We start from the raw sequence: 12,020 nt of genomic DNA, 5'->3' as shown, positions 1-12,020 counted from the left end.
GCCCCAAACCTGACTCCCTCTGCTGACTTTAATTATTTTCTCCCTCTAACTATTCTGCTGGAACATCACAGATTTGTAATAATTCACTTGGGCTAAGGTCAAGAGGGAGCGTTACCATTTACATTTTACAATCCAAGAGGGGAGAATTACGTGACAATTAACTGTTGCTTTGCCAACTCCAGGCCATACATGCACTGGTGATTTTAAAATCAGCTGAGTAAATTCAGATGAGAAAGTTCTGAAATTAATAGTGGGAGTTGAGAGTGCACTGACTGGAATTGCTATTTGATAATCACTCAAGGAGTGGGGTCATAAAACTTAATCCTTCCACATACAGAAGATGTGGGTGCATTCTTGTAAATATTCTTCTGTTTTTTTAAGGTGATGAATGAAATCCTATGAGATATTATGTTCACCTCAGTTGTGAATCATTAATTTGAGGGGAGTGACCTACCTTTGTTACTCCCATTTGTATCATTTAACAGATTTTGTTATTGTAAGTATCCTTTTGACTCAGGTGGCAGCACTCATGACTCCGAATTAGAAGAGTAATTTATTCCCACATCCTAATTCCAGCAAAATATAGATTGTCACTCCAGTGCAATGCCGAGGGAATGCTGTATTGTTGGGAGTGCAATCTTTTGGAGGAGACCTTAAATCAAAATCCGGTTGTCTGTTCAGGTAGAAGTTTGGTTTGATTTGATTTGATTTATTATTGTCACATGTATTAACATACAGTGAAAAGTACTGTTTCTTGCGCGCTATACAGACAAAACATACCATTCATAGAGAAGGAAACGAGAGAGTGCAGAATGCAGTGTTAATGTCATAATGTAGAGAAAGATCAACTTAATGCACGGTAAGTCCATTCAAAAGTCTGACAGCAGCAGGAAAGAAGCTGTTCTTGAGTCAGACTTTTGTATCTTTTTCCCGAAGGAAGAAGGTGGAAGAGAGAATGTCCGGGGTGCGTGGAGTCCTTAATTATGCTGGCTGCTCTGCCGAGGCAGCGGGAAATGTAGACAGAGTCAATGGATGGGAGGCTGGTTTGCGTGATGGATTGGGCTACATTCACCTTGTAGTTCCTTGTGGTCTTGGGAAGAGCAGGAGCCATACCAAGCTATGATACAACCAGAAAGAATGCTTTCTATGGTGCATCTGTAAAAGTTGGTGAGAATTGTTGCTGACATGACATGCCAAATTTAAAAAAGTTAAAGATCCCATGGTGTTTTTCCAACGAAGAACATTTTACATGTTAGATTTTCCTACACAGCAATGAAAATAAAACGCTTTGGGATGAGTTGATATGCATATGAAACTAGTTATGCGTATATATGAAACTAGTTCTTTTACGTGATCATTGAGTGACTTTTCAACATTCAGTAATTATCAACATTTTTTTCTGCTTATTTGACTTATATTTATAGGTTTCTAATGGTTAGACTTCATCTAAGATTAGGCTACAGCACTCATGCTTTTGTGTTTTTTAACAGAGCTGTAACTCTCGAGAATCACCTGGTGGTGCTGTCAACAGCTGCAGCAGACGCAGGAAATTACTATGTACAAGCAGTCAATGAAAAGAATGGGGAAAACAAGACTAGTCCATTTATCCACCTGAAAATCACAAGTAAGTGTGAAAACGAAATGAATTGTACTTGAATTCAGCAGGAACAGGATGTTCCTATATATAATCATCTTAACATGGGTTTTGCAACATCCTGAATTTATAATTTTTTCACATTATAGGCAAAAGCTCCTTGTTAAGTCAGTACGAACTATAGAGACTGATCGAAGTGCATTACATATGATAGATTTAGGACAGAATTTTCTGGTTTTTGAACTAATACAAGGTCAAACTGTAATAAAGTCCAGTTATGATTAGGTTCAAAACTTTCAAAGCTGTAGTTACATTTAGCATCAGTCATCACAATCCCATCAAATCTGTTTATCCAGCCAAAATTTTCTCTTCTAATGAAAGCTATTTAGATCCCTCTGTTAGTGGAAGTAGTTGGCTTGCAGGTTGAAACTTTACTGTTTTGTATGTGACTTGAGCTTTGGAAACTCAAACAGGTTTACTTTTAAACTAAGGTTAAGGAACAATTTGTCCATTGAAATTTCTTCACATTCATTTAATTTGAAGCTTGTAATATACAAAGGTTTTACAGAACTCTACCCTTCATATTAAAAATGATTTTTTACAGAAACATAAGCACGTTATTTTCCAAGTTACTCAAGTTTCTTTGGTCTCCCTAATTGAGCATCAACTGCAAAGATGTGTGGATGATCCTCCTCACACATCTTTGCCAATGATGCTCTGAACTAACTGCCTGAGAGTATGTGAAAGTGGTCAAATTAAACATCTCCTGATAATTTGTGTCTGAAGCCATAATTGAGAATCTACCTTATTTGCATGGATTGCCCCGATCTTAAAGTCTGAAACTGAGAATGTGATGATATTATGTGGGACATCCCTGGTATCCACTTGATCTACTTGAGAATATATCCAACCAATCTGCTGAGTTGTTTATGAAATGGACAAGGATATAGTCAGTAGATCTTTGCACTAGATGTCATCCAGTTGGATATTTTAACTGTGGAATGCCTCCTTCCTCGGTTGATATACTTAAATATTCTGACAATTAAGGGTATACAATGACAAGTCTGCTCTAGAATCCTTGGTCCAAATAGAGGCAAACACCTAAATCAGGTGAAATCTCAATATTGAGCCTGATATTAATCCATTCAAAACACATCCATTTATATAGAGTTAAATTCAAGATCATGAAGTGAGAAACTTAACATTCCAGCTCATTATTCTCAAAGTTTATCGAGAAGGCACCATAGAGATAGGGTACATAATTTTCACTGTGGCCTCCAAAATTACTGTAAGTTTCAACCAATCCTGAACCTCAGAAATCTAAGCATATTCATATGCAGGAATAACTTATGATGGGGTATAGTTCTGTACAGAACTAATGAACCCTACAATGGACCAAGGATTTTAGAGCTGACTTGTCATTGTATACCCTTCACTGTAAGAATATTTAAGTATTTATTTTTATTCTTTCATGAGTTGGGCACTGGCTAGACCTACATTTATTGTCCATCCCTAATTGCCCTCGAGAAGATGGTGGCAAGCTGCCTTCTTGTACCTATGTGGTTTAGGTACACCCACAGTGCCATTAGGAGAGGGGTTCCAGGATCTTGACCCAGCAGCAGTGATGTATCTACTGCCCTTGTCCTTCAAGATGGTAGGTGTTGCAGGTTTGGAAAGTGCTGTCAAAGGACCCTTGGTGAATTACTGCAGTGCGTCTTAACATCTGTGATGCACAGTGCTGCCACTGTGCATCATTTATGGAGGGAGTGAATGTTTAAAGTGGCGGATGAGAAGCCAAACAAGCATGCTGATTTGTCTTGGATGGTGTCAAGCTTCTCGAGTGTGACTGGAGCTGCACTGATCCAGGCAAGTGGAGAATATACCATAATACTCCTGACTTGTGCCTTGTAGTTTGTGGAGAGGCTTTGGGAAGTTAGGAGGTGAGTTCCCAGCCTCTGATCTACTCTGGTAGCTGTGATATTTATATGACTGGTCCACATCAATGATTAGTTGCCAGGATGTTGATAGAGGCGGATTCAGTGATAATAATGCTGTTGAATATTAGTAGGAAATGGTGAGATTCTCTCGTTGGGATGTGTGAAAAATAGCTTTAAAAGTAAACACTCATTCATTGATTACTTTCCTAAAACTACAGACCAAGTGCCATCATCCAGACCCTTTAAAGCATCAATAGCAGAAATTGCAGGCACTTGAAACCTCATTATTTTGTGTAAATAAACAAATCTCTTCTTGTGTAAATAAACAACATGCCTTTGACAAGAGAGGTCAGAAAGCCAGAGCTTTCAATCAAGCAATGTTTTCCCTGGGGCTCAGCTATTTCAACATTTTTTATGCATTTCCTGGCTCTCAGCCAAACTTCATTGTGCATTTGTGGCATTTTCCTGTGAAGGAGCCATCCATTTCATGAGTGCAGGAAGCAGGCATGCAACCTGAACCAGCCACAGCCTTCAAGGCTCTAATGAAAATGAGAACCCTAGAAAAGAGGTGGGGAATCTGGGAATTGTATCTCGGTTACTATTTTCATCCTTTCATGGAGTCTTCCCAGCTCCATGAAAATATCTTTGTATTTCCAAATGGTGAGCAAATGCTAATTGTACAAATTTTGTCCTTTGAGGTTTTACATATACTTAAAAATTATCACAGAAATTTGGTAATTTGTACTTCGAGGACTTGTTTCTATATCTCCATAATGAGGTGATCAAAATAAGTGTCCCAAATATTCACATGTAATATGAACATATAATGGACAGTTATGATCATCCTAGTATTGTAGTCATATCTGTTCCTGGTTGTTCTGTTGAACAGCAAAGAACAAAGAACAGTACAGCACAGGAAACAGGCCCTTCAGCCCTACAAGCCTGTGCCGCTCATTGGTCCAACTAGACCATTCGTTTGTATCCCTCCATTCTCAGACTGCTCATGTGACTATCCAGGTAAGTCTTAAACGATGCCAGTGTGTCTGCCTCCACCACCCTACTTGGCAGCGTATTCCAGGTCCCCACCACTCTCTGTGTAAAAAACGTCCCTCTGATATCTGAGTTATACTTCGCCCCTCTCACCTTGAGCCCGTGACCCCTCGTGATCGTCACCTCCGACCTGGGAAAAAGCTTCCCACTGTTCACCCTATCTATACCCTTCATAATTTTGTACACATTCTCCATCTTTCCAGGGAGAACAAGCCCAGTTTACCCAATCTCTCCTCATAGCTAAGACCCTCCATACCAGGCAACCTCCTGGTAAACCTTCTCTGCGCTCTCTCTAAAGCCTCCACGTCCTTCTGGTGGTGTGGCGACCAGAACTGGACGCAGTATTCCAAATGCGGCCGAACCAACGTTCTATACAGCTGCAACATCAGACTCCAGCTTTTATACTCCATACCCCGTCCTATAAAGACAAGCATACCATATGCCTTCTTCACCACCTTCTCCACCTGTGCTGCCACCTTCAAGGATTTGTGGACTTGCACACCTAGGTCCCTCTGTGTTTCTATAAACATTGCACAGGGGACCACAGCATTTCCTGAACATTTAGAAATGCGGAACAAACAGCAAGGGCATGTTAAAAACACCATCAAAAGTTTTGAAATTGATGTCCTCTGTCATGAAGGAAAGGTTAAAAATTATAAATTCTGCATGACTTGGAATTTTCTGGTGCTGGAATTTCCCCTTCCACCGAGTACATGGTTTATTCTGTTCATGTGAATTTGAAATCACGAGATTACAAAAGGGGCCTCAACCCCTGAAGAAAATAAACCTTTTCTCTGGGGATTGTGGTTGACTGAGTTCGTGAGCAGTGAGGTAGGGGTTGTCTGGGAAACCTCCCCCCCCAGCCCTCCACTTTCCCCACCTCCAACAGGAGTGGCCTATATTTCTGGGTACATATAGGTGTTGTAGAAGCAGGCGCTTCTTTTGAACTCTCTCTATTCTATTTTATGCCATAGTCTCAGCTCATCTAGAAAATTGTACTCTGATCTCATTGTAATTTGTTGGTTGGAAATGACCTCCAAACTGTGGTGTCTGATTCCTTTCACATTTCCCAATTTGGTTGATTTTAAAAATGTGCATGACATGGCATAACACAAATTGAGAGTCAGACTTGGTAATATATCTAAGAGATTATAGTTTGCAATGTAGTAATTTTCTGCCACAAGTAATAGAAGAAATGGTGTACAATAGAAATCTGAATTCAACAACAGTTAATCTTAGTCTGCAAAGGTTGTGGTATTTTTCAACAGATGGAAATTTGTCCAATTTATTTCAAGAGAGAAAAGAAGTATTCAGGCCTTGAATTTCCTCAAGGGGTCTGACCCCTCAACTGTTGTGACTTTGTGATCAAATTATGTTGGGTTCTGCTGTATCCAAGGCTCTGCTAGATATGTAGTAAGAGACTGACCCTCCATCCACTGTTACAAGGCAAAGGGGAGCAAGGCTCCCTTTGTTGGAAGTTGTTCTTTCACTGAGCATGCTCTAATGGAAAGTTAGCTGAAGGAGGGGCAAAAATAGCAGCTCAGCGTCCCTGGATATAGAGTTTGCAGGCAAAATAGGAAGGGATAAAAAAGACAGGGTGGAGCATTATTGGTTAAAGAATCACAGCTCTGAGGAGTGATGATACACTAAATGTAGCATCAAATTAAGCCATATGGGTTGAGTTCAGAAATAAAAAAGCTAGGAGTACTTTTGACTCCCATATAATGGAAGGGAGTTAGAAGAGGAAATATGTAGACATATTGAGTGCAAAAACAATAGGACAGTAAAAGTTGGAGACTTCAACTACCCTAATATCAGTTGGGATGCGAACAGTGTGAAGGCATGGAGGGCACAAAATTCTTGAATTGCATTCAAGAGAACTTTTTGAGCCAGTACGTAACAAGCCCAATCAGCTATTACAAGAAAAAACTGTGTCAAATCAGTGGGAGGCATGCAAAAGCGACATTCTAAAGGCACAGTGAAGACATGTCTCTACATTAGCACTGCAATGAAGTTACTCTGAAAAGCCCTTAGCCACCACACTCCGGCGCCTGTTCGGGTACACTGAGGGAGAATTTAGCATGGCCAGTGCACCTACCCAGCACATCTTTCGGACTGTGGGAGGAAACCGGAGCACTCGGAAGAAACCCACGCAGACAGGGGGAGGATGTGCAAACTCCACACACAGTGACCCAAGCCAGGAATTGAACACGGGTCCCTGGCGCTGTGAGGCAGCAGTGCTAACCACTGTGCTCAATGGTACTGCCAAAATCATAGCCCCTGGGTGATCCAGAAGCATACAGACCATGATGAAATAGAAAAAGAAAGCTTCTGACAGAAACAAAAGACTTCATAGTCAAAAACCTGGAGAAGTATAGAATGTACAGGATTGAAGTAAAATTGGAGATTAGGAAAGCAAAGAGAGGATACAAAAAATATTGGCAGGTAAAATCAAAGAAAATCCTAAGTTGTTTTATCAGTACGTTAAGAGCAAGTGAATAACTAAGGAAAATACAGGGCCTATCAGAGATGCACATGGTAATTTCTGGGTTGATTCAGAAGATGTGAGTAGGGTTCTCAATGAATCCTTTGTCTTCATTACGGAGAGGGATGATGCAGACATTCTAATTAAAGAGGTGTTTGAAATATTAGATGCAATCAGCTTGGTGAGAGAGGAAGTACTGGAGGGACTGGCATGCATGAAGGTGGGTAAGTATCCAGGGGCAGATGGATTGTATCACATGCTAAATGGACAGAGAAGTGGCAAATGGAATTCAGTCCCGAAATATGAGAGGACGACATTTAGGGAGGACAGACAAAGCAAGAGAACACTCAATAATCAGGAAGATATTAAGAGGGGTTGAGGAAGTGAGAGACCTTGGAGTGCATGTCCACAGGTTCTTGAAGATGGCAGGACAGGTGGACAAAAATGAGCAGTTTGTTTCTTTTTCCTCTTTTTTTTGGATGATGCAGACACGATGGGGTTAATGGCCTCTTTCTGAGCTGTAACTTTTCTATGGTTCGACTGAGGATTTGGTTTACTCCACTCGTGTGAATTTGACACCACTAGATTGGGGAAGTGGCCTCAACCCCTGAAGAAAATCAATCTGTGGGGATTGTGGTTGCGAGGGGTAATGAGTGGAAGGCTGGGGAATGCCTGGATAGCCTTCACTCAGCCCTCCTTTATCCCCACCTCTGGTAGCAGAGGTCCAGATGTCTGGGCACATATCGCTGCTGTGGAAGCATACAAAGTGGCACTTGCATCTGGCTGTCATGAATTTTAGTTGCTCTCCCACTGATCCCACAAACTTTGACAGTACAGTCGTATATATGACCACGATGTAATTGCCAGAAGAGTGTCCAAAGGAAATTCGGACCCCCATTTTTCACATTTTATAAGACTAGATGTAGAGAAGGTAAATCAAGCCATTCCCTACCTGAACATATGACATCATTAATCACAGGATCATAGAATACTTACAGTGCAGAAGGAGTCCTAATCCCCCTAACCTACAAATCTTGGGACACCAAGGGACAATTTAGAACAGTCAGTCCACCTAACCTGCACATCTTTGGACTGTGGGAGGAAACCGGAGCACCCGAAGGAAACTCACGCAGACACGGGGAGAATGTGCAAACTCCACACAATCACCCCAGGGCAGAACTGAACCCGGATCCGTGGCGTTGTGAGGCAGCAGTGCTAACCACTGTGCCACCGTGCCACTTGTTCTCGGACTTTTAACCCGTACTTTTAAAGATGGAAATCCATAATCCATTCGCTCTCCCAGGAAAGCTTCATATCAGTTGTTCTTGAACACACAAATTAGTCTAATGAGATTGCTGTGTATTTTTCAGCATCTTCTGTTTTGGTTCACTTGCAGTCTGATTTATCAGCGTGTTGGCTGCCTGCAGAGTCTGGAGGGATAGAAAGGGAGAGAACAAGGGTACAAGAGTGTTCAGTGATGTATATTACCTCACATGTGGTGCCTGTCCTGCTTGATTTATCAGAGCACTGCTGCTGTTCAGTGCTGTAGCTATGGAGGTTGTTCTCTGAGGAACCTTTGGAGATGCTTCATGTTTGCTTTCATGTGCACTCAAAGCTCTCAGTTACAATTTGACATCAATATTCTAACTTGGAATGAATTTGATATCAAATTTGATAGTATACTCAAATCTGTCCAGGCTCGCAAGTTCGGTCAGCAACCTGCATTGAAAATGCATGGAAATTACTTCGTTAAATAATATTTGATTTATTCCATTTTTCATTTAGTTCAAAAAAATTGTTCATTTATATAGTACATGCTTGAGAGCACTACCTGATCCCTATCAGTTTTTAAAAATAATTTTAGTCTCGGGGCCTATACTTTCCACCTACCAAGTCTAGGTCAAAAAAACTGCTCTCTCTAGCCTCCACAGTCTCCCCCTTGCTCCCTCCAGAACTCGCACTGTCCCTCTTACACTCTCTCATCTACACACACTCCCCCTCACTCCTTACAGTCTCTGTACTCTCCCCCTCACTCCCTGCCGGCCTGGACCCCGGCCTGGCCTCGCTGCCGGCCTGCACCCCGACCTGGCCTCGCTGCCGGCCTGCACCCTGGACTCCGCTATCAAGGCGAACCTCTCAGACACAAGTAACATTCCTCTGGTTCCTTTGTGAAACGGACCTGGAAATTTGGAGGTTTGATATGAGTTTCTTCGCTCACAAGTGGTCTGTGTGATACCACTGACTGAGAAAAAATGATTTTGTTCTTCTAACCGCTGTTGGTAATTCCCAGGCAAAATGACTACCTTGTGGGCTTGTGACTTGTAGCAGTCATATTTTTGTTTCAGCGGGAAAAAAATCCATAAGAAAAAAGTTCGAGATTTCTTTTCATTTCCTGGACTCCCAACGATATTAATGACTTGGATGAAGGGACTGACAGTATTGTTGTGTCAGTTTGCTGATGTTATCGATAGGTAGTAAAGCAAGCTGTGAAGAGGACACAAACCATCTGCAAAGGGATGTAAGTAGATCAAGTGAGTTGGCAGATATTTGCCAGATGGAATATAATTTAGGAAAATGTTCACTTTGACATGAATAGAAAAGCGTAATATTATTTTAGTGGAAAGAGACTGCAGAATGCTGCAGTACAGAGGGATCTGGGTGTCCTTGTTCATAAATTACAAAAAAGTTAATATGCAGGTACAGCATGTAATTAGAAAGGCAAATGGAATGTTTGCCTTTATTCCGAGGGGGATAGAGAATAACAGTCGGAAAGTCTTGCTATAGCTGTACGACGCATTGGTGAGACAACACCTAGAGTAAAGTGTAGAGTTTTCATCTCCTTAACTGAAGGATGCACATTCTTGCATTGGAAGCAGTTCTGAAAATAATCTTGAGGCTGACTCTCGGGGTGAAGCGGTTGTCTAATGAGGAAACGTTGAGCAGGTTAGGCCTATACTCATTGGAGTGTGGACAAATGTGAGGTAATTTTAGCAAAACATAAAAAATTCTGAAGGGACTTGACAGGGTAAATCCTAAGAGGAATGTACCCTCTTGTGGGGGAACCAAGAACTCAGGCACAGTTTAAAATAAGGGTCTCCCATTTGGGGATCAGGTGGGATTTCTGCTCTCAGTGGGTCAGTAATCATTGGAATTTTCTTCCAGCGAGAGCAGTGCAGGCTGGGTCATTGATTATATTCAAGGATGAGCTAGAGAGATTTTTGATCTACAAGTGAGTGAAGGATCGTTGGCAGGCAGGAAAGTGGAGCAAAGGCCGCAGTCAGATCAGCCATCATTTTGTTGAATGGTGATGCAGGCTTGATGGCCTATTCCTACTCCTATTTCTTGTTATCCTAACAGGACAGCATTCATCTTCCCACCACTATCACTCAACCAGTGCCCTTGGTGTTACCTGTCCACCAGCTAGCTCAGACTGTTGTCTCCTTTGCCAAGGTGGTGCAGTCCAAGGAGCTTGTCTGCAGTCTCCTAGTGAAAGTTAGTAGCCTTCATGAGCTATGCTGAAGTCATGAGAGTAACACTGTATAGAAACACTAAGACATGCAAAGGCACCCACAAGTCAGGCATGAAAGGAATGCACAAAGATAGTTAGATGTTATATATAATATTGGATGGTTTGATTGAGGAAGTTGGTGTGGAATGCTGGTTCTTTTAATAGTGCTTTTTCCTTCATCATTATAGCTAAGAGGATGCTATTATGAGAGAGAAGGGCAAGAGTGGGACCTTTGGTGAACGGGGAATTGGTGTTGCATTCACTGGTACCACAGTGGTTAACAGCAAATCACAGAGAGCCTGGTTTGAAAAAGGAAAAGTTGGTTTTCTCCTCCTCTTCCTTCTCCTCCTCTGCTGCTCCCTGTATAGCTAGTGACTAAGGTAACACCCTACCTACTCTGCACATTTGCAGCACACGGTCCTTGCATCCATCCTAACAACCTGTGCAGAAGGACAGCTGTACCAGAATTGTGATGTGCAACATGGATGCCAATTTGAATCTGAAATGGCACCAATATTGCTGAAAACATGGGCAGTTTGCCAATTAATTTTGGAGCCAACATGACCAAAAATACGTAAGTACTTCCTTTACCAATAAATTACCTGATGCACTCATCCAGTGCCTGAATATTCTTGTAAATAATAGTTTTAGGTTAACTGAGCACCTTAAGCGATGGGTTGGTTCAAGTAAAAACAAAGTTTGGAGAAGCATTTTTCTTTTTACATACTCCCCCTTTTCATAGAAGAAAATACTCATTGCAGAACAATTTTCATTAACTTATTTGAAAAAGTTATTCACAAGACCCCCAGAGGCAGGTTTCCGTCACAATTGGATTATTCTGCTAATGGTACCAATAGCTTCATTAGACAGAAACCATCCTTGTTTAAACTTGCCTGAATTTTGCCCACCTGACAAATCACACTCAAGGCTGGTTGTGAAATTCTGATAAGTCAGATGACAGAGCTATAGTATAATATTCCTTCAACCAATAATATCCCCAAATCAGCATACAAGCATTCCAAAATCAACAATCAATCATATCAGAGAACCCAATAAACATTAACTGGACCTCAAACTTCTTGATAAATCAGATCCAATTGGAGGGGATTGGCGAAATCTTGTTAAGCTGAAGGTTCTGAGTGTGAGACTGATTCTGAATGGGAAGGAGAGGATGAAAGTTGACGAGAGAGAGGGAGTGAAAGCCTTTTTTTTGGGTTAAGGGATGCAGGGTTTGGTGAGTAGACGAGTATTTATTGCCCGTCCCTAATTGTCCTTGAAAGGTTGTGGTGAACCCTTTCTGGAATCGCTGCCACAGGAACACACACACTGGTGTTAGGAAGAGAGTTCCAGGATTCTCAGCCAGCAACAGTGAAGGAATGGCGATATAGTTCCAATTTGGGTTGATATGTAGCTTGGAGGGGAACTTGCAGATGGTGGTGTTCCCAT

At 41.6% G+C, this 12,020-nt stretch overlaps 1 protein-coding gene across 1 annotated transcript in view; it reads left to right on the top strand.

Moving 5' to 3' along the window:
* Positions 1-12,020, top strand: part of sdk1a (sidekick cell adhesion molecule 1a) — an 839,938-nt gene that overhangs the window by 425,728 nt on the left and 402,190 nt on the right. The window contains exon 5 of the mRNA XM_078240149.1: positions 1,491-1,624. Coding sequence (XP_078096275.1) covers positions 1,491-1,624 — 134 coding nt within the window. The remainder of the gene's footprint in view (positions 1-1,490; positions 1,625-12,020) is intronic.

This window comes from Mustelus asterias, chromosome 23 (genome assembly GCF_964213995.1).
Source record: "Mustelus asterias chromosome 23, sMusAst1.hap1.1, whole genome shotgun sequence".
In the NCBI taxonomy this organism is placed as follows: Eukaryota; Metazoa; Chordata; class Chondrichthyes; order Carcharhiniformes; family Triakidae; genus Mustelus; species Mustelus asterias.
Note: the sequence above shows the minus strand (reverse complement) of the source record. Positions and strands in the feature narration are given on the sequence as shown.